The following is a 27,631-nucleotide window of genomic DNA, read 5'->3' as shown; positions in this document are numbered from 1 at the left end:
TATTTTTTTTAGCAAGATAGTTTTTTTTGCTGCTATTGAAACATGTTAATGGTTGAATGGATGTTGTGGAACGTGTTTTATTTTTTAGTTGATCTTATTGTGGAAATTGAACGTTTTCCAATTTTTTTGATGTTGGAATGGTATTGTTTTGATGGGTGATTAATTTTTTTGGGGGGGTTTTTGGCTAGTTTTGGAATATGTAAAAACATGTGAAATGTTTTAAAATTATAGTTAATCCTATTTTTAATGTATTTACATAAATTTGCATATTTTTTTACTTTGTTATATTAAATCGAGTCGAGCTCGATAGTATCGAGTATTTCACGAGCTCGAGTTCGATTTTGAAAATGTAGGCTCCACCAAGTTCGAGTCGAGTTTCAAGCTCGAGTGTTTTTGTCGAATCGAGCTTCGAGCCTGGTACTACTTGGCTCGATTCGGCTCGTTTACACCCCCTAGGTATGGGTTTACTTTCTAAAAAATAAATATGACATTTTTTGTACTTTTAAAAGATTCAAAGTTGTTGTGGAGAACAAGACGAATCTGAAGATAAAATGTCTGAAGTTAGATAATAGGGGTGAATATAGCAGCAAGGAGGTAACCGATTATTGTGCATAATACGGGATCAGAATGCTGAAGACTGTGCCAGAAACACCTCAACACAAAGGTGTTGCGGAGAGGATGAACAGAACATTAAACGAGAGAGTGAAGAGCATGAGGTTACATGCAAGGATGCCAAAAATGTTATGGGAAGACGCAGTGAGCATAATTTCTTACCTTATAAATTGTGGATACTCAATCCCCATTGGGTTTAAAATTCCAGAAGAGGAATGGCAGAAAAGGGAAGTATCTCTCTATCACCTTAAAGTTTATGGTTGTAAAGCTTATGTCTAGGTTAAAAATGCATAAAAAGACAAACTTAAAGCAAAGCTAAGAAGTGTATCTTTACCGAGTACGGGTTGGGCAATATGGGCTATAGATGATGGGATAACCAAACCATGAAAGTGATCATGAGTAGAGATGTCAGTTTTAATGAAGATGCCCTCTATAAAGATGATCTAGCTATAGCTCTAAGCAAAAGAAAATGAAGTCAGAAGGCGGTGTTCGAAGAATTAAATGTTGCTGATGTTTTACAACCTGAAACATGTGAAAGCTTAGAAAAAGTGGGAGTGATGGAGAGACAGAAAATACTAAAGTCAATGGGAGTTCTGATGACGATGAAGACTCAGAAACCAAAATCCCAGATCAGTTAAAATACGAAGCTCCAAATCAGACAGATATTGAAACTCTGAATCTCATAAGAACGACCAGAGATCGGAGATCCACTAGAAAATATTCTCCATTGGTTAAATACTTGTTACTGACAGAGAATGGAGAGTCGGAGTCTTATCTATAGGTGCTGAAACTGAAAGACTCTATAAAATGGAAGAAAGACATGAAAGAGGAGTTGGATTCACTTGACAAGAACCATATCTAGTCCTTGGTCAAATTACTAACAAGAAAGAGAGATTTGCAAAATAAATGGGTGTTTAGAATCAAGGATGAAGTTGATGGTAGCAAGAGGTATAAATCCAGACTAGTTGTAAAGGGTTTCTCTTCAGTTGTGAAGATGACTACTATTCGGCTGGTCTTGAGTATTGTGGTTGTTGAAGATTTACATATGAAATAGATGGATGTTAAGACTGTATTCTTACACGGTAAAATTGATGAAGATATTTACATGTCCCAACCAGAAGGTTTCTAGGTGAATGGTAAGGAGAATGTGGTGTGTAAACTGAAGAAGAGTTTATATGGACTGAAACAAGCCCCAACGCAGTGGTATTTAAAATTCGACAGCTCCATGCAAAAAAATGGGTACACGAGATATGAGAAGGAACAATGATGTTATCTGAAGAAGTTCAAGTCCTCTTACATTATTCTTTTATTATATGTTGATGATATGTTGGTTGTTGGATCAGACATATAGGAAATCAATAGATTGAAGCGGCATCTCTCCAGAGAGTTCAAGATAAAGGACTTGGGAGCTGCCAAAAAAATTCTTGGGATAGCATTTTCAGAGACAGGGTTGTTGTAACTTTGAAGCTTTCACAACAGAAGTATATCCAGAAGGTTCTAGAGAGGTTCATCATGACTGATGCGAAACAAAGAAGTACACCTTTGGGAAGCCAGATAAAACTTTCCAAGAAACAGACCCCAAAGACGATGAAGACAGAGAAGAAATGGCTAAAATCATGTACACATCAACAATTTGCAGCTTATGTATGCTATAGTGTGCACTAGACCGGACATTGCACATGCAATGAGAGTTGTGAGAAGATTTATGTCAAATCTAGTTAAAGAACATTAGGAAAGGGTCAAGCGGTTGATGCGTTACTTAAAAGGTACTTCTGAAGTCGATCTATGTTTCAACGGTGTAAATTGGCATTGTAAGGATTCGTTGATGTTGATTTAGGTGGATGTGCGGATTCGGGAAAAAACACTACTGGGTATGTTTTCATTATCGGAGGTACAACAGTGAGTTTGATGTCTAGACTTCACAAAAGTGTTGCCCTTTCAACTATGGAGGCAGAATATATGGATATTGCGGAAGCAAGCTAAGAGTTCATATAGTTGAAGATTTTTTTGTGAACTGAGAATAAAACAAGAAGACTGTGTTCTCCACTATGACAATCAAAGTGCAGTACATCTCACGAAAAATCTGGTGTTTCACAGCCGAACGAAACACATAAAGATCTGATATCATTTCATACGAGAATTGATAACTGATGGTACACTAAATCTGAAGAAAATCCTTGGTACAAAAAATCCAGCAAATAGGTTTACTAAGGTGGTACTAACTGATAAGTTGAAGTAGCACATGGCTTCAACTCGGATTCCAGGAATTAAAGAGGATGCGGGGATTAGAGAGGGAGACGAGTGTTATAGAAGATACGAACTTGGATGGAAGTTGAATGATGGTTAAGCCTCCAAACGGGAGATTGTTAGATATGGAGACTTATCATCAGGATTGAAATTTAAAGACTGAATTTTTTTTGGGTGTAGACCACAAGATCTTAGGCGTGAGCTGGGCGGGGCAATTTCTTTTTAGTTTTTTTTTTCAGTCAAGTTTGGCCTTTTAGATGTTTAGGTCAAATTTTCTCGTTTATATACTTATGAACGACCATATCTTTAACATTGCAGCAGAAAAACGTGTGTGGAATAAAATATTTCTCTCTAGTTCGACAGTGGATGTAACCTATCGCAAGATAGTGTGAACCACTTAAATCCCTGTGTTTTGAGTGTTTTGATTTCGTTCTTTTCCTGATTTCTCGTATTCTTTAGATATGTTTCCGTTTATCGTTTGTTCTTTAACTAACATATGTATACAACCATGTTGTATTTTCCTATAGGGTTTACGCCACAAAAGTCATTATATATACAACGATGTTCTGTTTTAACCCCAATTTTAGTTTTTGTTCCTTATATGCCATTATATTTTGAAAAACTTTTCATCTTTAAGTACTTTGGCACAGGTTATGGTGACAAGTTAGCTAATATATTATAAAATGAAGGAATAAACCTAGTGTAAGTCTCGAATCTATGATATCTAATAAATAATGTGACGTGTTAATCTTTGAGTCGATCAAATTTGTTAATTCATTCGTAATTCATTTAAGAAACAATTAGATATATCTGACATAATTGTTAAGAAATTCGTATTTCTTGGTCGTTGTTTTCGGTGCTACTATAAGAGGTGCTGATTCGCGACTTTCCTTAAGAGAGAGAGAGAGAGAGAGAGAGAGAGAGAGAGGGAGAAAGGGTGGGGGGGGGGGGGGGGTTTAGTCGATGAGCCAAAGGTTGTCTTTGTTATGACTTAAAAACTTATTTAGTTGTCATCCCATCATAATTCGAGTCAACAAGTTAAAAATGCATTAATAAATATGCCATTATATATAGCCCGCAATTTAGTTTCTCAACATATATGATCTCATTTCTTTGGTTTTTTAACGAATGTCATTAGAAATAACTAGTTGTTTCTTAGATGAATTACAAATGAATTAACAAATTTGATTGGATAATAGATTAACATGTCATATTGTTTATTAGATGTCACGGATTTAAGATTTACACTAGGTGTTTTTCCTTATTTTAAAATATATGTATACATTAAATACAATAAACACTAGTAATACACGAAAAGAAGAAGCCACTGGTTTATTAGCTAACACGCACTGCCCTTCAATGAGATGTTGCAGTTTCGGCTCTTGCCTTCAACGTCTCTTTCTTTTTCATTTTAAGGGTCAAGGACTAAAAACGAAAAAAAAAAAAAATCCAAAAAATAATGGCAAATGGAGAACATAAAAATGTTGTGGCTAACACAAAGTGATGTGTAAATGTTAGGGTTAAATGTAAACCATGAAAAAAAATTATGTCAACAAAACCGATACATCACCATAATCTGTTCGTGACCAGCCAATCGCCCAAAATAAAAAAAAAAAAATCCAAAATATAATAGCATATAAGCAAAAAAAAACAAAAGTTGTTAATGAGAACATGGTTGTTTACAATGACCTTTGTAACATAAATCTTTTCCTATAAGTACAACTCTTTCTCGTTTACAACTACTCAAATTAACTATATAAATCATTGGTATAAACTACATGTCCTCAGGCTCGAGTGATAGTCAATTACGTTTCAATGCAAGCATAAGAATTTACCAAAATGTCATTCTTGATAAATTTCATATTTCCTTAACCAAGTCAAAAACTAATAAAAATGCATCGTCAATTATAGAATTTAACCCATATTTTCAAGGGAATCATGTTTGTTATATTATTATAAATTAGTTTTAAAAACTAAAACGAGGCCACGATGAGCCTTGATTAGTTGTTGGGTACGATTAAGTAAAAGGTGGAACACTGGAATGAGGGGGCCAACAACTCACCAACCTTTGTATTGAAAACGGACATCTTACTTAGTACAATATATATATATATATATATATATATATATATATATATATATATATATATATATATATATATATATATATATATATATATATATATATATATATATATATATATATATATATATATATATATATATATATATATATATATACTAGTTTAAAACCCGTGGGAAACAAGGTTATAAAATTAATCAAACTTTTATAGTAAAAACTCAAAATTATTAATAAATTATTTTAAATAAATTATTAATTTAAGAGATATTTTTATTATTTATGTGAAATTATAATCATTGATTCAAATAAATATATAAAATTAATTTTTAATATATATTAGATATTTTTTATTTGTGAATTAATGATAACAATAATTTAAAATTTAAAATTTAAAATAGAATCACATTAATGAGGAGGTCTAATAAATTTAAAATGGAAAAGTAATAGATTAACAAGTGACAACACATTAATTAAAATGTCTAATATAATGACAAATGGCAAAAGAACTACTCTTTTATTAGTATACACCTTATATTATAATTTTATAATTATAATATTTACTCTTGTATAATATAAAAAGAATTACGTTTTTAGGAGATCTTTCTTGTTGACATATTTTAGATTCAAACTCTGAACAAGAACAAGATAATAAGAGAAGCAAACAAAAACAGAATTGACATGGTCTGCATGGCAAGTATCGAAAACTATAAAAAATTTATTTGTGACGACACGAATTTATATTCTCGGAGGCATTGACGACGAAATGAGATGACATGAGGTGATAAACAACAGAACAGAGTGTTTATTCGATTTATTCCTCAAACACGATTGGAAGAAAACCGATAAACAAACACATTACACAAGGAACAGTCTGTTAATGGCAGGTGTCACCAGCTCATTCCAAATCCTCCAGTCTATAAATCTTAAACCTCCCACTCCATCAATCCCCACAAACTCATAAACCCTCAATTTTCTACACCTCAACTGTAAATCAACAAAATATGGCTGTTGAAGAAGCAAAGAAGGTAGAGGTCGAACCTGAGTGCCTGGCTGAGCCACCGCCTCCTCCTCCACCCACCGTCGTGGAGAAGACACCTTCCGTTCCTGAGGAAAAACCCACCGATGAAGCCAAAACCGTTTCCGTTGAAGAAAGTAAGTCTCGTTTTATCTGTGTGACATCTACAGCGTAAAGTTGATGCACAGATGCACTCTAACTGTTTGTTTATATGCCAGAGTCAGAGCCTTGCGAGGAGAAACCAACGGAGGGCTCCGTGGACAGAGGTAGCATCATCGTTCATCAATTCTTTGTTTCATTACTCGTAAATCATAATTAATTTGTTTAGAATCAGAATCGAAGCCTGGTTTTGATTTTTGACGTTTCTAAATTATAATCAGATGTTGTCCTCGCTCGAGTCGCAACAGAGAAGAAAGGCGCACTCATCAAAGCATGGGAAGAAAGCGAGAGATCCAAAATCGATAACAAGTAAGAAAATCTACAAACTTATAATATAAAATCAGAAGCTCGATCAAAAAAAAAAAAATTAAACTCTGGAATTGTTGAATAGAGCCGAGAAGAAGCTAGCTGCCATTGGAGCATGGGAGAACAGCAAAAGAGCAGAACTGGAAGCTGAATTGAAAAAGATCGAGGTCAATTGCTCAATTTCAATTCCCAAAACAACGACGTTAACTATCTTCTTCATTTAGTAATATTGATTCTTAAACTTTTTGATAAACAGGAGACTCTAGAGAAGAAGAAGGCTAAATACATAGAGAAGATGAAGAACAAAGTGGCTCTCCTTCACAAAACAGCAGAAGAAAAGAGAGCGAACACAGAAGCCAAACGTGGAGAAGATGTATTGAAAGCAGAAGAGCTTGCAGCTAAGTGTCGTGCTACTGGAGCTACCCCTAAGAAACTACTCAGATGGTTTTCTAAATAATAAGCTTCTTTGCAAATCTTTTAAATTTTTGTTTATTTGTGTATTTGATTTCATGATTTCATGTTTTGATTATTATTATTTTTTGTGTGCATTTTGTACCTAGAACAAAATAAAATATATACATATGTAACAACCAAGTTTCTAAAGTAACATTTCTATCAAGAAGTTTCAGATTCCTAACAAGTCTTGTAGAGTAAATAAGTAGGAAGGATTACCTATTACAAACAACCAAACATTTTCTAAGCCGAATTATCATTTAAATATTCTAGATATTCCCCTTCATTTGGAAAATCAAGCAACAGATCCAACGTTATATCAGATGACTTCTCTGTTTTATAAGAGTTTGGAGAGTAGGAATTACTATTCGTCCCCTCCTCAGCTTGCATTGTAATCACCGATTCCGATTCCACTTTAATCATCGATTCCGATTCCTTTCCTCTTTGAAACGCATCACCACCAACAGAATTCCATGCTTTCATAAAGTAGTCACAATCCCCTCCACCAGTAACAATCGGATCCATCGCCTCCACCCTGGCACTCTCCCATTCTGCCATGTGGCTGGTTGACAGGAGCTTGGGTTTTATATCTTCTGCTGACATGGAATCTGATTTGGCTTGTAAATTTGGGATGCGTTTCCTTAAATGAGAGTTCCAGTAGTTTTTTATCTCGTTGTCTGTTCTTCCTGGCAGCCTTGATGCTATAGCTGCCCACCTGCATATTATATAATTTTTTTTTTTTTGACTTAATGGGTTAAGCACTTATACAGAACTTAATCAGGAGGAAAAAAGAAAATAATTAAATAAAGAGAGTGAAGTGGTTGATTACTTGTTACCAAGCAAGGTATGCAGCTGGAAAATGGTTTGCTCTTCTTCAAAAGTGAAAGCACCACGTTTTATATCAGGACGAAGATAGTTTGTCCATCTCAGCCTACAGCTTTTGCCACATCGCCGGAGACCTGCCGGAAAAAGATAATGATTTGCCATTTCTTAATTAATGGGTGTACCCTATTTATGAGTGTATGTGCATTGGGCAGTGGTCCTATTGATTCAGGGAAAGGCTGTCTACATAGGGACTGATTTGGTATTTATTGTCATGTGTGTATATTCAGAATTTGGTGTCTGATTCTTATTGTTTTTAGGGTTGTCTTCATCTCAATATGTTTTTATTCCATGGGTCATGAATTAAGTAACTTGTACATTCAAGCAATTACTCCGCGGTTCACAACTTTTTTGGCAAAAGAAATATTGAGATGATCAAAGGACAATCCACAATTTCTATAGAGGTAACGTTAGGTCGTGTGTTTGGATAAAGCTTCCATGAACACCATTAGTGGGGACACATACGAGATCTGGATAATAACTTTACCACCATTCTGACCATCGATTCACGAAAGTGAAAATTCGTCTCAACAGCTAGATTTGGGGTCGAATGTGAAAAAGCATAGTGAGAGAGAGAGAGAGAGAGAGAGAGAGAGAGAGAGAGAGAGAGAGAGAGAGAGAGAGAGAGAACCTGCAAGTTTAGGGAAAGAACGCCAAGTGCCATGGCCGTTCTTAGTGATATAATCGAGAAGTATCCTGTCTTCTTCAGGGGTCCAAGCACCTTTTTTCACCTCGCCTTTATCGCAACATGGTAGTCTTCCCATTTTCCCCTCTTTTCCTCCCTTTTTTCTCATTCAACAAATTCGCAGAAACGAACTGAGTGAAGGAATGTGTGTGCTTATGAGAGAGAGAGAGAGTCAAATAATAGACGCAGTCCAAAATGACAGTAAGTCAGTAATGGAAACCAATTATCGATGACCGGACCACGATTTTGAACCTCTGAACTAGCATTAACGCCTATGAAATCGTACTATTTCATCTCTGCAACATTTTCCAGTACAATTCATTAGAAATGCCCCAAATAATTGCACAATTTGAACATTTAAAAGGTAAAAACGTGTCTTCATCACACACACAACAATGAATAAAAAGTTGTTTCGAACGATTAAACAGCCAAAGCTGCAATAACAGCACAATTAAACGTCTTCAATATAGGTGGCTGTCACTGTTACCAAAGCTAGAAAAGTTTTTTTTTTTTTTTCTTCATAAAAACATACAAATCCGCACACACAAATGCATGCGAAAGAAACAAATTGAGGAAGGTGATGAATGGGAACCTGAGTAAGCAGGAGATTTGACAGAATAATGGAGTTTATGGAGTGCAAGAAGGTGCAAATGGGGGATGAAAGTAGGGTTTTTTTTGGGTGTTTATGAAGAGAAATGAAGTCTTCTACTGCATATGTCCATCTCTGTGTTCTTTGCGTTTCTTAATGCGTGAGCTCGTGGAGAACATGACAAAAAGAGTGTGACCTTTTTATTTGTTTATTTTATATTTAAATTTAAATTTTGGAAAAAGTTGGGTTTTGATAAACTGACTTGCAGTTGATTTGTATTTTCCATGCACCTGAACCACGTGTTATGGAGTGTTTTATTATTTTTTGATTTTTTTATGTACATGAAAAAAATGCAACTTTACAATATCTCTAGATACATGAAAAAAATGCAACCACTAGTCAATTTATATAGTATATTAATATATTAGTTTTGCAATTCTAAAATAAAACAACGTATTACGTTTTTTTGTGGAGCGGAAACTTTTATAAGAAACTAGCAAGAAGAAAGAAACATTACACCATAATAAAAGTTAAAGCAGGATTATGGAGTCAAGCAGTCCAAACAAGCTTAGTTTTTCTACATCTATTAGAAATCCAAAAAAAATGCTCTTTCAACAATATCATCAAAAATAAGAGATTTCCTAGGCAACACTGTTCCAAAAATGATGGAATTTCGAAAATTCTAAAGGCACCAAAAGGCTAATATCACAACCGCATTGTCACACCCCCAAATCAGAACGACGGAAATGTCTGAGGGCGGATGGAGTGACTTCATGTACAGTATCATAACAATTGGATTGTAATGAAACATAGCAACATAAACATTCATACATTGAGAATTCAAGTATTACATTGTTTACAAAAACTCTGTTTGTTCAAGAGTTGAATACAAATAACTGAAAAGTATAAAAACATGAGACGATGTCACACCCCCAAACCAGAACGGAGGAAACGTTCGGGGGCGGAGGACGTCATGTAGAGTATCATAACATTGCACAATAGTAAAACAAACAACAACATCCATTGCATTAATAAAATAGTTAATACATGTGTGTTCTGTGAATAGTTGTATAACACCAAAAATCTATATTTAACAAAATTTAAGACGAGTATTGAACATGCTCTGTTTTCTCAAAAACCTGATCTAGTGTACCTGTCTACTGGTGACCTGAGAATACAAGTTATTTTGAAAGAGAGTATCAACATAAAACTTGAGTGAGTGCATAAGTATTGTTGTGTCAAGTGTTTGCATTTGTTTCATGAAAATGTTTGTATATGTATAATGAAAATGTTTGTATAATTTCCAGAAAATCCTATATTTTCTTCTAAAATGAAAAGTAGTCTTCTACCAAGACTCAATTGTTTGTATGCTCTGTTCTCTTGAATAAAGTGTAAAATGTATGTTTGTACTTGAAATAGTATAAATGTATTGAAATAGTATAAATGTATGTTTGTACTTGAAATAGTATAAATGTATGTTTTTCCATATAGGTAACTATCTTTACTTGAAAAATAGTATGCATTTCTCATGTGAGGATATCACTGTATGAATGTAAATGGAAAATGAAGATTTACAGTAGTGTTATATAAAATACACTACTAATGCATTAACTACCTTGTAACCAAACTGGTTAATTTAAGGTTAAAATGTGATTAAGGTTATAACCATGCTTGATTGACTAGTATAAAATACGACGTTCTTCAGGCGTCGAAAATGATATGACATTTGTCACCCGTAGACTTGCATGTCCTACTGTAGCTAGCAGCAAGGTGTAGGATTGTCAATCCAGTATAGATCTATACACAAACTCACGCTCTCCCTCCAGGAGACTCTGGTTATAAAATGTGACATAGCAAGGATATTGCCATGCCATGAAATAACATCTCACATTTTAGTTATCTTGTTTTTGTTATAGTATGTATGTTCCTTATGGTTCTTGTTATAGTATGTATATTCCTTCTGGTTCTTGTTATAGTATATATATTCCTTCTTGTTCTTGTTATAGTATGTATATTCCTTCCAGTTCTTGTTATAGTATGTATGTACTGACTCATGTATGTTTCTCTGATCTAGAAATAGTATGTAGAAATTCTCTAAACTATACCTATTATAGTTTACTAGTATGTTTGTTTGAACTGTTACTAATTTGTAGAAAAGACTCAATTGTTCAACATAAGAAACTGAGTTAGTATGTTCCTTAAAAATGGGTTTAATATTCATGTATGTATTCAATGAGTATAACTATGATTTAGCCGACAGTCGGACTAGTGATCCTACCCTTAGCCCACAACCAAACAAGGAACATGAGTCAAGGTATTTAGGAATAGTCCTAAGTCCGTTAAAGCATACTTATACATAAATAGATACATGAATATGATTTTGATATAAACGGAAATCTAAGAATAGTTTTAAAATGGTTTGAACAAGTGTTTGAGTATAAGAAATCCTTTTGTTTGATGTTTTCACATGTAAGTGGTTAACACAATTATATCATGTTCTACTTGTATTCTCCCATTTAAAAGCATTTAAAAAGCATTTAAAAGCATATAACACTGTAATTTGTAGGGGATTGTGACAACCCGAAATTTCTATTATGTACAACATTTCACTTCAATAGAAGTCAAACTATTTCTGCTAACTTTCAAGCTTTTTTGAAATAAGTTTGAGTATTTTAAGGTTAGTACTTTAGGAGATATCAGGAGAGAGGATGCCCTAGGGTTTATTGTGCAACAATAATGTCCCAAAACTCCAAGAGTTTGGAGTTTACGGCCTAAACATGGTGTTTACGGCCATAAACCCTAAAGGGGGTATAAATATGACACTTAGTCATTATTTACCACTTTTTCACATTTTCAAGATCCAAACTCAAATCCTCTCAAGTATCATCCGACCTTTCTTCTTGATCTTCAACTTTGTAAGTGTTTCTTACCCTAATAAGTTGATATCTACCTTAATCTAGTGATCTTACATGATTCCATCCGTGAAATCATTCCATATGTGTAGATCTTCAAGTTTCACCAAGAACACCAAGAACACACACTAGTGTTCTTGGACTTTTAGCACCTTTTCAAGCTTCTACCTAGTAAGTACTCCTACCCTAGTGTATTATAAGGCTTGTTACACATCATAATCATTTATAAAACACCATGGAACAGAAGATCAAAGGTGTTTACGGTCCAAGAACACCTTGGACCGTAAACCCTAACAAAGGGGCCAAAGTGGCCCTAGTCCCTTACCAAGCCTTGGAAACTATCCTAGACCCCTTCCTTGATGTGCTTGGTACTTGAAAACATCAAAAAGACCATAAACCATTTGGGTTTATGGCCGTAAACCAAAGACAAATGGTCCAAGGACTGTAAACTCCACAAAGGAGTGAAATGGTGCCCTAATCTCTTCCTAAGGCTTAAACATGAAGTAGGAATGCTTCTTATGATCTTTAAAGCTTCAAAACACAAAATGGTCAAAGTACCATGAGTTTACGGCCGTAAACTCATGGGTTTACGACCATAAACTCAAGGGTTGATGGTCACAAAACTGTAAACTCCAAAGGAGTTTACCCTTGAACCCTAAACTCAAATGCAAGGTCCTACCACCCTTAGATGCAATCCTTTGGACTTATAGCACTTAAATCAAGTGTTTTACATGTCTTAGGATGTCTTAACATGGTTAATTAGTTATTTAAATGACTAATTGGATACATATATGTGTGATTATATGTTAACTAGGATCCTTGTGTGTGCTTAAGTCTTCACTTGACACTTAGCATCCTATACTATCCATTCATCTAAACCACCCACTACAGGTGAGTTCATACCCCTTAATCAATCTTTTAAATGATTTTAAATGCTTTTATGGGGGGAATACAAGTAGAAAATATGAAGTTATAGAATCAATCACATGTGATTTATAACTATATTTCCAACCAACTGATTTCACATGCTTCAAAATGTGTTCAATACAATAGTTTTCAGTTATTTTATACTTTGTTATCAAATCAACTACTTTTGAATCGTTTTATAAACTGACATCAAGTCATTATTATTTATTGTTCAAAACTCTGAAAGGTATTACGAAACCTCTTTCAACTTATTGTTAAAAACCATATCTATACACTTATGTTTCATGTATATATGTATTGATATAAGAACTTTCATTTCTTATTCAGTTCCAACACTCTTGGGTAGCAAGGGTGTATAAACCTACTTGGACATTCAGTCTATGTCACACCCCAAAACCGAGAACGGCGGAATACGTTTTGGGGTGGAGGACGTCATGTACAGTATCATAACAATGCATAATAGTAAAGACAAGCAACAACATCCATTGCATTAAGATAATAATTGTAATACAAGCATGTTCTGTACAGTTTGTTAGACACCAAAAGTATAATCAAAATAAAAGATGAGTCTTATATGGGCTCCATCTTCTCAAAATCTGCATCTGTACCTGTCTACTGATGACCTGAGAATACAAGTTATTTTGAAAGAGTTTATCAGCATAAAGTTGGTGAGTTCATAAGTATTTAGTGCCATTGCTTGTATAAAAATGTTTACAACAATATAATGCAATAGCTGATTTCGATGTTTGAAAATAGTATACTCCCTAGAAAATCCTATATTTTCCAGTAAAAGTAGTCTTCTACCAAGAGCCGGTTGTTTGCATGTTTGATCTTTTGAAAAAGTTTTCCCAGTATTACTATCATTATAAAAATATTGTTTTAGTCTTCATTCATGTAAAGTAATTGGGAAAATAATGTTTTACCCGGCAGTGTCACTGCCGGCTGAATGTAATGAAATGCAGATTCCATGTAGTATTAAATGTACAATACACCTCGGGGAGTCTGTTTTGCCTTTAAGACTATGTTTGGCGCGCCACAGCTAGCTGATAAGCTAGCTTATTTTTTAAGCTTTTTTATATTGTCGTGTTTGGTAAGCCGAAAAATAACTTACAAGCTGGCATATTGAAAAGCTGCTTGGACAAGCTTTTTAGGAGCTTTTTTAAAATTTTCTAAATACACCCCTTGATTAATTATAGAAACACATATTCTTACATGTCATTTTATGTAATTTTATATATTTCAGCTAGCTTTTCAGCTAGTTTTACCAAACGTTATTTTTTATCAGCTAGCTTTTCAGCTATCAGCTAACTTTTTATTTAACAGCTAGCTTTTCAGCTAATAGCCATCTTTTCAGCTAATACGCCAAACATAGCCTAATTCTTAATGTGTTAATTAATGGTCTGAATGTGAACTCGTATGTAACCATGCTGATTGACGATCGAATAACTGATGACCCTCCAGGTCACACGTAGTAGGGTGACATTTTGTCACCCCTGGGCCTAATCTGCTCGGACTGTAGCTAGCAGTCGGGATGTGAGAGTGTATGTCCTGTATAGATCTATACACATAATGCCCGCTCTCCCTCCAGGAGACTCTGGTTACACGGTGATAGCACGATGAAGTGTCGTATCGAGAAGTAGTATGTCACATTCTGTTTTAGTATATTCTCTTGTATATTGTATAATGTACTTTCTGGTATAATGTATAGAGTGTTCCCTTGTATAGTATATAGTATTTTCTTTGTATAGTATCTAGTATGTATTGACTCATGACTGTACTAACTCTGGTAGGTGTCATTTTATTAGTAGTAATGAGTAGTAATCCTTAACTATACCTATTATAGTTAAATAGTAATGTTGGTTGCATGCCTTTGTTACACAAAGGTATTGAACTGAAGTGAAGACTTTTATATCTAACACAAATATATATGATATATAACTAAGAATTTAACGACAGTCAGACAAATAACAAGATACCCTAAGTCCACAACCAAACAAGGAACAGGAAATAAGGTGAGCTATCAGTCCTAAGTCCTTCAAGTCTTACTTATATAAATATATTAGTATAGATATGGATTTGAGAATAAATCAAGTTAAAAAGAGTTTGAAAATAGTTTTGGCATTAAAAGAGTTTGATAAAAGGTTTGAAACACTTGAAAATCCAAGGTTTGATGGTAATTTGAAAGCAGTAGCAATTCTTGTAGTCTGTTCTAGTTATTAATCACATGTGATTGATTCAATAACTATAACAGTTCAACTTGTGTTCCCCCTCATAAAAGCATTTAAAAATCATTTCAAAGGTTGATTTAGGGGTACGAACTCACCTGTAGTGAGTGGATTCGATGGAAGTGCCGGGTAGAATGATAGGTGTCAAGTGAGGACTTGAACATACACACGGATCCTATGTAATATGTAGTGGTACATAAATGTATCTAATTAGTTAATTAATCACTAATTAAGTAAGTAAAGACACTCTAATGCATGAAAACACTTTGTTTCAAGTGCTAGGAGTGCTAAGGGTTGCTTCTAAGGAGTGTATGGCCTCACTATGGAGTTTACACTTCAAATGGTCACCCTATATGTGTTTACGGTTGGTGGACCATTCCCCCCATGAGTTTACGGCCGTAAACTCATGGGAATGGTGCATTTGAGTGTTTTAAGGTGTCATGTTTCACAAAGAAGTGTCCTAGGGTTGAATCAAAGGCTTAGGAAGTGGTTAGGGTTCGAAATGGCACTCCCTTGGAGTTTACGGTCCTTGGACCACTCCTTGGGAGTTTACGGTCGTAAACCCTAGAGTTTACAGCCGTAAACCCTTGGCCACTTCATCCTTTTCGTGTTTTGTGGTTCTTAGTTCATGCATGCAAGTTTCTAGCCTCTTGTCCAAGCATTAGAAGGTGTTAGGGGCATCAAAATACCCTTTAGGGGTGTTTACGGTTTTGGGAGATCCCCAAACTGTAAACACATGTTCTTGGGGATTTTTGGTGTTCATTCCATGGATTAGAAAGCACACCAAGCAAATAACTAGTTAGGAAGAGTATACTTACTTATAGGAAGCTTGTAAGAGTGTTTAGGACCCAAGAACACTAGTGTGTGTTCTTGGTGTTTTGAAGAACACTTGCAGATCTATGTAAAAATCGAAAATCCATGGATGAAATGATGTATAAACACTAGATTAAGTGTTGTATGAACGAATCTAGGAAGGAAAAATTACATTTTTGGCGGATTTGGGAGAAGTGTGTGATGATACTTGAGAGAAAAAGCTTGATGCTCTTGAGGTGGAAAGTGTGAAGTAAGGGAAAAGGTGTGTAAACTCATGCTATATGCATGAGTCTTGGGAAAATGGTGTTTACGGCCCAAACACCACTTGTTTGGCCGTAAACACCTAGCTAAGGTGTTGGATTGTTTTGCTCGTTACACCTCACTCGTAACGTCACTTCCTTTTATTAGATCGTTTGACGAAAATAAAATAAAACACTCAAACGCACTTAAAACCAGCCAAAAATGTACTGAAATGTTTTGACTAATATTTGAAGTGTTTGACTGTGGAAATTATACAAATGAAAATTTCGGGTTGTCACATCATCCCCCCGTTAGAGGGAACTTCGTCCCGAAATTAGAGTTCATGCAACTATGTTATTACACAATAACTAAGTAAAAAGATGAGGATATTTAAGTTTCATTTGATCCTCGCGCTCCCAAGTGAACTCCGGTCCTCGCTTGGCGTTCCAGCGAACCTTCACAATTGGGATGCAGCTTTGTATCGTTCGTTTGACCTCTCGGTCCATAATTTCTACATGTTCTTCCACGAAGTTGAGGCTCTCGTTGATCTCGATCTCGTCGAGTGGAATTACAAGAGTCTAGTCGGATAGGTACTTTTTCAAGTTCAAGACATGGAAGGTAGGATGTGCGTTACTAAGCTCACGGGGTAGATTGAGTTTGTAAGCTACAGGGCCGATTCTAGCAAGAATCTCAAAAGGCCCTATGTACCTTGGATTTAGCTTTCCACACTTTCCGAAGCGTATCAAGCCCTTCCAGGGTGAGACTTTTAAAAGGACTCGGTCTCCCACCTGAAATTCCAAAGGTTTCCTTCGTTTGTCTGCGTAGCTTTTCTGTCGGTCTCTAGAGGCCTTCAATCGTTCACGAATCTGAACGATTTTCTCTGTCGTTTGCATCACAGAGGGGATCTGCACTTTCGGTCGTAGAGGGCTTCGAATGGAGCAGCTTTGATGCTCATGTGATAACTATTGTTATAGGAAAACTCGACTAGGGGTAAGTGGGTATCCCATGCCTTACCAAAGTCGACCACGCATATCTTCCAGAGTTTGGATAGTTCTCTCACTTTGTCCGTCGGTCTGTGGATGGTAGGCTGTACTCATGTCCATCCTCGTTCCTAAGGAATGGTGTAATGACTGCCAGAACCTCGAAGTGAATCTACTATCTTTATCGGAGATAATAAATATAGGAACACCATGCAGTCGTACGATCTCCCTAATGTAGGTTCTAGTGAGCTTCTCCATCTTGTTTGTTTCTTTGATGGGCAGGAAGTACGCGGACTTGGTCAATCTGTCGATGGTGACCCATATGGTATCAAGTCCACCCGTTGTTTTGGGTAACTTGGTTATGAAGTCCATAGTGATCCGCTCCCACTTCCACTCAGGTATCTCCGGTTGCTGGAGTAGACCTGATGGTTTCTGGTATTCGACCTTGACCTTGGCGCAAGTAAGGCATTTACTCATGAAGGTCGCGATCTCCCCTTTCATGTTAGGCCACTAGTATGATTTCTTGAGATCCAGATACATCTTATCTGAACCTGGGTGGACGGAGTATTGAGTGTTGTGCGCTTCCTTCATGACCAAGTCTCTGAAGCCACCGTGCTTCGGTGTCCAAATCTGGTCCATGAGATATTATGCTCCGTCACCCTTGGCTTCCAGGTTCTTATCCATTCCTCACAGGGATTCTCCCGCTACATTTTCAGGTCTCAAAGCTTCGAGCTGAGCTTCCTTAATTTGTGCGGATAGATGCGAATGGATAGTCATTGTTAGTGACTTGACTCTTCGACCATAGTATTGTTTCTGACTTAGGGTGTCACACCCCAAAACCGGAACGACGGAAACGTTTTGGGGTGGATGACGCCATGTCAAGTATCACAACATATGCAGTATAGTAATCAAAGTACAACAACCATTGCATTAATAGTAATAATTTTACATAGGTTACATTTCATAGCAACATCAAAATAAATACAAAACATAACATAGATGCAGCTCGGTTCTAGGCTAACTTCGCAAAAGCTCCTGGGGTGTACCTGTCTATTAATGACCTGAGAATACAAGTTATTTTGAAAGCGAGTATCAGCATTTTTATAATGCTGGTGAATCTATAAGTATTTAGTGTCATTTGTATAAATACACATTTTTATTCGAAATAACTTTATGATAGATAGTAGTTTAGAATCTACGGTGTATTAGCGCTCTTTCTAGAAAATCCTATTTTTTTTCTAAATAATAGCATTCTTTGACCAAGACTTGACAGATTTATGTTTTAAGGAGTAATTTCCCCAAAATACTATCATTACCAAAGTGTAGTTTTAACTTTAAAGGAATTATGAGAAAATCACAAGTAAAAATACTAGGGGAAAATAACATATACTTCAGCAGTAATACTTCTGACTAAAGCAAATGAAAACATAGACTCGAGGAGAGTATCGAATGAATGATACACCTGGCTCAGTCTAACACAAGGAAGCACAGACTCCAGACAGTATCGAATGAACGATACAGCTAGAAAAGTCTAAAAGAAGGAAATACAGACTCCAGACAGTATCGAATGAACAATACAGCTAGCAAAGTCTAAAACAAGGAAATACAGAATCCAGACAGTATCGAATGAACGATACAGCTAGCAAAGTCTAAAATATCCGGTAATCCTAAGTGGGTTGGTTTAAAGGTTTATAACGTGACCTAGTATATAACTAGGATAATAGGTTAAGATGGTTTCAAAAATACCGTGATAATTCTTGTTACCTTAAAGCCATGAATTATAAGGTAAACATAAAGATAGTCGTAACCATACTGATTGACAATCGAATACTTGACGACCTGCTGGCGTCAAAATGAATGTGACATTTGTCACCCCTTGGCTTGGTCGGCTGGGACTATAGCTAGCAGTCAGGGTGTGGGAGTGTCTGTCCCGTATAGATCTATACACACAATGCCCGCTCTCCCTCCAGGAGACTTTGGTTACCAACTTGAAAATGGTGGAATTCGTGTCCCGAGGATGTATCTCGTATTTCGAATTCTATTATAAGTATTGGAATAATGATATAGACTCACGAATGAACTGACTCCTTTGGAATTCTCCGTACTGGAAAGAGTAAATATAAATCTCCTAACTATTCCTATAATAATTACTAATGTTTCAGGTATATGATTGTTGAATGGAAGGATGCCCTTGCTACCCAAGGGAAACAAACTGGTTGATGGAAACCTTTATGTCTATACATGTATACATGATATATAATTAATATTTAAACGACCTTCGGACGGATGACCGATACCCACCAGACCACATCCCAACGAGGAAGAGGAAATAGGGCGAACTAGCCGTTCTAAGTCCTTTAAACATTATTTATATAACTATACAAATATAGGCATGCATTTAACGAAATAAAAGCATAGAAGAAAACATTGGTAAAACCTTTGGAAAATCTTTACAAATAAGAATTTACGACTTGATGTCATTTTATAAGACAAGTTTTGAAAACCTTTGAAAAACCTTTGGAAAACCTTTCGAATACTTTTGATAATCTAAAAGAGAAATTCATACTTTAACAAGATTTGAAAATTGAGATTGGAAAACCTTTTGTTAAATGAAGCAGTTTAACATGTAAAAATCCATTTGCTATACAGTTGTTAATCACATGTGATTTATCTAATAACTGTATAGTTCAACTTGTATTCCCCCCTATAAAAGCAGTTAGAATCATGTAAAAGGTTGTTTCATGGGTATGAACTCACCTGACGTGGGCGATTCGGATGAATGGACGGTATAGGACGCTAGGTGTCAAGTGAGGACTTGAACACACACTCGGATCCTATTTAACATGTAATGATACATTTAAGTATCTAATTAGTCATTTAATAACTAATTAAGCAAGTAAGGATGTCCTACTACATGAAAACACCTTGCTACAAGTGCTAGGAGTACCAAGGGTTGCATATGAAGAGTGTATGGACTCACATTGGAGTTTACTCTTCAAATGATGGCCCTTAGGGGTTTTTTCGGTTCCTGGATTATAACCCCCATGAGTTTACGGCCGTAAACTCATGGTAGTGGTGCCATGGGTTGTTTAAAGGTCTTATACCACTCAAGGAATTTAGCTAGACTCGAATTTAGGGCATAGGAAGTGATTTGGGGCTCCAAATGGACCTTTGGAGGAGTTCATGGTCATAAACACATGAGTTTACAGCCGTAAACTCATGTTTGCCCATTCATTTTATGTTTTGGTGTTCCTAGATTAAGCATGCAAGGTTCTAGTCAATTATACAAGCCATAGGGGAGGGTTAGGGGCACCATATGACCCCTTTATGGAGTTTACGGCCCAAGGACCAATTCCTTAGGGGTTTACGGCCGTAAACCCTATGAGGACATGGTTTCATTGATGATTTATGTCTCTGGTTCAATGGTGGTTGGTTCTAGACTAAGTTCTGATCATAAGGAAGGAAGGAAAGGCACCTTTTCACCCTAAAAGGGAGTTTACGGCCCAAGAACATCCCTTGGTCGTAAACTCTCATTCATCCTTGTTTCTTGATGATTTCCATGCTCTAAACATGTTAAACCCATTGTACAATGAGTTAGGATAAGAGTACTTACGATCTAGGAGCTCGAATGGTCGTTTTTGGCCAAGAACACTAGTGTGTGTTCTTGGTGTTCTTGGTGAAACTAAAAACACTTGAAGATCCACTCAACAGGAATGATTTCATGGATGGAAAGATGTAAGATCACTAGATTAAGTAGTATATCAACTATTTGGGACAAGAAACTTACGAGTTTTGAAGATCGGGGACGAAGAACGGGATGACAGTTGAGAGGATTTGAGCCAAAGGAAAGGATGGAATGAGCAAATGGCCAACATTTCTCCATATAAAGTGGAGTTTACGGCCCACATGGGGTTTACAGCCGTAAACTCCCATGTGGTGGCCGTGAACTCCAGGTCGAGGTGGTTAAGGCTCGTTGGTCGTACTATTGTTGCAGCAGATAAACCCCAACACTTATTCCCTAAGTGTACCAGGCTCAGAACGCTCGAACAGACTCTAAATTGTGCTAAATGATAGCAGGAATAAGTCTGACATTTATTTGGGTTAAATGGTTGTGCTTTCAAGGCAACATAAAATTTCGGGTTGTCACATAGGGCGTTTGCTACTATATTGGCTTGGATGATAACGAATTTCACAGTCGTAGTCATTGAGTAGATCGACCCACCATCGTTGTCTCATGTTGAGCTCTTTCTGTTTGAAGATGTGTTGGAGGCTTTTGTGATTGGTAAAGATAGTGCTCTTCGTACCATACAGGTAGTGTCTCCAGATCTTTAGGGCGAACACAACCGCTCCTAACTCGAGGTCGTGTGTGGTGTAGTTGACCTCATGTGTCTTCAGCTGTCTTGAGGCGTAGGCGATGACCTTACCTCGTTGCATCAGCACACAACCGAGCCCCTAATTGGATGCATCGCAATATACTACGAAGGCTTCTATCCCTTCGGGGAGGGATAGTATCGGTGCGGTGCATAAGGCTCGTTTCAGGGTTTGGAATGCCTTCTCTTGTTTCTCTTCCTACTCAAAGGCTACGCCTTTCTGGGTCAATGTCGTAAGGGGTTTCGCGATTCGAGAGAAGTTTTGTATGAACCCGCGGGAGTAGCCAACAAGGCCTAGAAATTGGCGAATTTCTATAGGCGTCTTCGGTGCTGACTAGTTCTCAATAGCTTTAATCTTGGATGGGTCCACGTGGATTCCTTCTTCGCTAACCACGTGTCCTAAGAATTCGACTCTTCGGATCTAAAATTCGCACTTAGAGAATTTCGCGTATAGCTTCTTCGATCGTAGGGTTTCCAGGACTTGTCGTAGATGATTGTTATGCTCTTCCTTACTTCGAGAGTAGATAAGTATGTCATCAATGAAGACGATGACAAACTGATCCAAGTAAGGATGGCACACCCTATTCATTAAATCCATGAATACCGCGGGCGCATTGGTCAGTCCGAACAACATCACTACGAACTCGTAGTGTCCGTAACGAGTTCGAAAGGCAGTTTTCGGAACATCCTCCTCAAGTACTCGTAACTGGTGATACCCGGATCTCAGGTCAATCTTGGGAAAGTAACTCGCCCCTTGCAGTTGGTCGAATAAGTCGTCTATACGAGGAAGAGGGTAACGATTTTTGACCGTCAGCTTATTGAGTTCCCTGTAATCGATGCACATACGGAACGATCCATCTTTCTTCTTCACAAACAAGACCGATGCTCCCCAGGGTGAGAAGCTTGGTCTTATGAAGCCCTTGCTGAGCAGTTCGTTAAGTTGACCGGATAGTTCTTGCATCTCGATAGGCGCTAGACGATAGGGTGACTTGGCTATGAGGGTCGCTCCCGGAATTACGTCGATTCGGAACTCAACTTGACGTTGCGGGGGCAATCAGGAAAATCGCGTACTACGGGGAGATCTTTTAGGTCTTTTGTTTTCTGGCTTGAGTCGACGACGTGTGCAAGGAATGCACGATATTCCTTACGCAAGTACTTCTGGGCTTGAATACTTGAGATGATACGAAGGCTCGTACTGGGTTTGTCTCCGTAGATCAACAAGGTTTCGTTATTCGGTAGGTTTAGACGGATGGCTTTGTCGAAACACAGGATATCGGTACGATGGAGACTCAACCAGTCCATGCCTATGATGACATCGAAGCTCTTGATTTCTACTGGTATGAGGTCGATAGGAAATGAGTGATTATCTAGCGTGAGGGTACAACCTATGTAGATCTCATTAGAACTCTCTGTCTTTCCGTTAGCCATTTCTACGACGAAGGTTTCTTTTAGTGGTTGCGATGATTGTTTAAGCAAGTGCTTAAAGTTTTGGTTTACGAAACTCCTCTCTGCCCTACTATCAAATAGGATACAAGCATAAGAGTTATCGAGAAGGAACGTACCCATGACTACCGTGGGGTCTGCTACTGCTTCATTGTGACCAATAGCAAGTAGTCTTCCTGCTCCACCCGCGTTCCCAGCCTTCAGACAGTTTCTTATTAAATTCCCTACCTCGCCATAGCCATAGCAGGCCTGGCTTACTCCTGAACTAGGGACCTGGGAAATGGGTTTGGGTGGTGTTCGGCAAAACCGGGTGGTGTGGCCCTTCCGGTCACAGTTAGTGCAGTGCGTTTCCCGGAAAGGGCCGTTGTGATGGAAAGAGCACTTGGCGCACTTGGGTAGACTCCCTGCATATGTTTTGGCTGGTACAGGGGCAACAGGAGTAGTGGCAGCAGGAGTAGTGGCAGCATGGACATCCACCATCTGTTGGTTCTTGGAAGTGGATTGATTTGATTTGCCCTTCCTTCGGTCTCCACATTTCCTTTTGTTGTAAGATGTCTTGGTTGATGCGAGGGTAGTGGTGTTGGTTGTTGTTGGATTAGAAGGAACCTCATGATCGATGAGTCTTTGGGCCAATTATTTGGCACTATCAAAGGTCGCAGGGTGTGAGGCTAGAACGTTCCCTCGATATGGGGGTACCAAACCCCAGATGTACCTTTCGATCTTTTTGGTTTCGGTGGGGACTATGTTAGGACACAGAGCCACCAGGTCGCAGAACCTGGCTGTATAAGCTACTATGTCGGAACCTTGCATTTTAAGGTTCCAGAGTTCATCCTCGAGCTTCTGAATTTCACCGCTCGGGCAGTACTCCCTCATCATGAGATCCTTCAGTATGTCCCAACCCATGGTGTTGGCTGTTACCAAGGAGAGTGATTTGACATGGCCATTCCACCATGTCAGGGCCCTTTTGGTGAAGGTGCAAGCAGCAAATTTTATCTTGCTTCCTTCAGGGCATGAGCACATCTCAAAGATTGCTTCTGTTCTTTCGATCCATTGGGACAGTGCAAGGATCCCTCCGGTTCCGTTGAAGTATGTAGGTTTGTAGCTGATGAAGTCTTTATAGGTGCACTCCCGTGCACGTGGGTGGGTTTCACCATGGCTAGAGATAGTGCCCATTCCACCTCCACTGGCTCCACCAGAATTTACTTGAGCCATGGAGGCTGTCACAGTCGTGGTCACAGCTGCCTGAAACATCACCGCATCAAACTGCTGCTGCGGAGGTGGTGGTGGTGGAGCTTGAGTTGCGGGTCTGCTCCTGGTCGGATGAGGACGAGGCGGCATCTTTTACTGAAAATTCATAAAAATGATGATAATAATAAGAATCGATTTTAAGTATGATGAGAGTGTTTCATGGACTAAATCTCCATAGTCCAACTATCAGATAAAGTCATAACAATAGAGTAGGGAAACATAGAAGTATAAACTTCCCCATAGCATGGAAAACTGCCAATATTACTGGTATTAATGATGTAAAATGAGTTCGGGAAAAATGACCTAACAGTAGGCCTTACATCAAACCATAATGGAAAATGTTGGCAGCTTAGAAGTCTAGTTAGAGTACTTTCAAAGTTAGGAATGTTTACAGACAAGTGCTCTACAGAGCATAGAAAAGAAAAGGTTATTCCTTAATCAAAAGAGAAGGATGAATTGACATCTTCTACTGGCGACGGGTATCCCTTGGGCGAACCCTCAGGTCTGCCAGTTGGCGTACAACTTCCTGAAGATGTCGTTCATGAGCCCTCTGACGCACTCGGAGTTCCATGACTTCAGCTCGGGATGCAGCTAGTTGTTGCTGTAGAGCCTCATTGGTCCTCCTAGTCCTATCCATAGTTTCTTCGAGTTGACGAATGCAGACTATGTTAAGGCCAGAGTTGGCGTCAATTTCCACTACTCAGTCGATGGCTGCATGACCTTGCTCTACGCTCCTAGCAATCCTACGGACCATGATGGGCAGGACTCGGTCAGCTGAACCACCCTCGCTTATGTTGTAAAAGCTTCGGTCTCCGTTGAAAGGTAAGGGCTGACCCTGCTCATCACTCCATTGATTCAAGGTTGTTGCCCACACGGGAGTGGGACCTTGAAATGTCGGACGACGGTTAGGGTTTGGAGCTACTGGGGGTAGGTTGTTGACTTTTGGTTCGGAGTCGGAGCTATCCAAAAAGCCTTCTGCACGGTGATCATCCAAAGGGATCGGGTGATCATCTTCTGGCTCTTCATCAAGCCATCCTCCAATGCCTTGATTTGGATAGTACGGATCGCCGGGAAGGTGGAAGTCAGCCATGCTATCTACACGAGAATGGGGAAAGAATAGTTAATAGACGTTCCAATATAAGATACTTATAAGATGATCTTTACCAGTTACTTCGATACTTGCATAGTGCATACCAATTACATGTAATCTAGACAAGATAGACCTTCGAATAAGTGACCCTAACCCTAAATCCACAACCAAACACGGAACAGGAAGTAAAGCAAAGGTCACAGATTCTGAGTCTATAGCGTCTTAGTTGCATGTAACCTTAGCGTATCCACTTAGCAACTATCACCCTACTAGGAAAGACCCTTTTAGTTATCACATATGTAAATTACAGCAATGCAGAATACTCCTATAGTATTCTTGTTCTGATGTTCTTGTAGTAGTGTTGGTAAGTTTTTAGACTTGTTGCAACACCACAATCATTCTTAGGCACATGCTAGTCACTCCTTGGGAAATGTAGTTGATCAGGCTACATCCACCCAGACTTGACTATATGTCTCTAAGCCTAATTGTGTTGTTCAACAATCTTAATACTTTTGTTCTGTTCTAGTATGATACTGACCCTTTGTATGAATGGATGTATATATACTTAGTTAAATATTTTATTATTTGGAAGTATATATTCTTGGTCAGATTGTTTTAATCCCGATGTGTTTATAGTTCGTATATCTTTTATGGGTTGATATACTTGATTCACTATAAATAATGCTCTGATACCAATCTGTCACACCCCAAAACCGAGAACAGCGGAATACGTTATGGGGTGGAGGACGTCATGTACAGTATCATAACAATGCATAATAGTAAAGACAAGCAACAACATCCATTGCATTAAGATAATAATTGTAATACAAGCGTGTTCTGTATAGTTTGTTAGACACCAAAAGTATAATCAAAATAAAAGATGAGTCTTGTATGGGCTCCATCTTCTTAAAAGTTGCATCTGTACATGTCTACTGATGACCTGAGAATACAAGTTATTTTGAAAGAGTTTACCAGCATAAAGTTGGTGAGTTCATAAGTATTTAGTGTCATTGCTTGTATAAAAATGTTTACAACAATATAATGCAATAGCTGATTTCGATGTTTGAAAATAGTATACTCCCTAGAAAATCCTATATTTTCCAGTAAAAGTAGTCTTCTATCAAGACTCGGTTGTTTGCATATTTGATCCTTTGAAAAAGTTTTCCCAGTAAAACTATCAATATAAAAATATAGTTTTAGTCTTCATTCATGTAAAGTAATTGGGAAAATAATCTTTTACCCGACAGTGTCACTGCCGGTTAATGTAATGAAAATGCAGACTCCAGGTAGTATTAAATGTATAATACACCTCGGGGAGTCTGTTTTGCCTTTAATTCTTAATGTGTTAATTAAAGGTCTGAATGTGAACTCGTATGTAACCATGCTGATTGACGATCGAATAACTGATGAGCCTCCAGGTCACACGTAGTAGGGTGACATTTTGTCACCCATAGGCCTAATCGGCTCGGACTGTAGCTAGCAGTCGGGATGTGAGAGTGTCTGTCCCGTATAGATCTATACACATAATGCCCGCTCTCCCTCCAGGAGACTCTGGTTACACGATGATAGCACAATGAAGTGTCGTATCGAGAAGTAGTATGTCACATTCTGTTTTAGTATATTCTCTTGTATATTGTATAATGTACTTTCTGGTATAATGTATAGAGTGTTCCCTTGTATAGTATATAGTATTCTCTTTGTATAGTATCTAGTATGTATTGACTCATGACTGTACCAAATCTGGTAGGAATCATTGTATTAGTAGTAATTGATGAGTTTTAGACATAAGAACAATCCTATGTGCTCATACAAACCCTAATGCTTGGATCTAGGTTTCTTTATTGTACATGCAATGAATCCAAGACCAATAAACTTAGATCTAACATATTATAAACTGAATTAGGGTTTAGAGAATTACCTTTGATTGTTATATAGCAATAACAATCAATTCCTTGCTTGGATTGGCTTCAAAATCTTAGTGCCTCAAGTGCCGCACCTCTAATGGAGTCACAAACACCATATACAACTTGGATGAAGAGGAGAAGAAAGGAGGCTGCCAAAAATGGCTAGAAACCCTAGAGAATCAGTTGCTCACGTTTTTGGGGCATAGGGGCCCTTTATATACATGTAGGCTATTAGGGTTTACAACTAGGAAACCCTAATCTGGTTGCTTAAGCCCTAAGCAGCCCATGGACTCCTTTAACATATCCCTTGGACGATTTCTAATGGGCTTCCCATAGAATTCTTCCAACCTATATATTATTAGGTGATCCATAGCCTAATTAAAATTATCTTATAATTACAACTCCAGTCCCCTAAGTTTAATTAATCTCTTTTAGCCACAAAATTAAT

General features: G+C 37.6%; 2 protein-coding genes across 2 annotated transcripts; one reads left to right on the top strand and one right to left on the bottom strand.

Moving 5' to 3' along the window:
* The first annotated feature begins 5,636 nt into the window (after positions 1 to 5,636).
* LOC111900790 (remorin) lies at positions 5,637 to 7,055 on the top strand. The gene is made up of 5 exons (XM_023896672.3): positions 5,637 to 6,094; positions 6,176 to 6,223; positions 6,338 to 6,425; positions 6,508 to 6,589; positions 6,679 to 7,055. Exons 1-5 carry the CDS (start codon positions 5,944 to 5,946, stop codon positions 6,877 to 6,879), a joined length of 570 nt encoding a protein of 189 aa, XP_023752440.1. The 5' UTR covers positions 5,637 to 5,943; the 3' UTR covers positions 6,880 to 7,055.
* On the bottom strand, positions 7,007 to 9,204 carry LOC111900789 (transcription factor MYB17). The gene is made up of 4 exons (XM_052766824.1): positions 9,035 to 9,204; positions 8,389 to 8,738; positions 7,705 to 7,834; positions 7,007 to 7,590 (listed from the first exon to the last, which is right to left on the bottom strand). Exons 2-4 carry the CDS (start codon positions 8,549 to 8,551, stop codon positions 7,119 to 7,121), a joined length of 765 nt encoding a protein of 254 aa, XP_052622784.1. The 5' UTR covers positions 8,552 to 8,738; positions 9,035 to 9,204; the 3' UTR covers positions 7,007 to 7,118.
* Positions 9,205 to 27,631: the final 18,427 nt, after the last annotated feature.

This window comes from Lactuca sativa, chromosome 8, assembly GCF_002870075.4.
Source record: "Lactuca sativa cultivar Salinas chromosome 8, Lsat_Salinas_v11, whole genome shotgun sequence".
In the NCBI taxonomy this organism is placed as follows: domain Eukaryota; kingdom Viridiplantae; phylum Streptophyta; class Magnoliopsida; order Asterales; family Asteraceae; genus Lactuca; species Lactuca sativa.
Note: the sequence above shows the minus strand (reverse complement) of the source record. Positions and strands in the feature narration are given on the sequence as shown.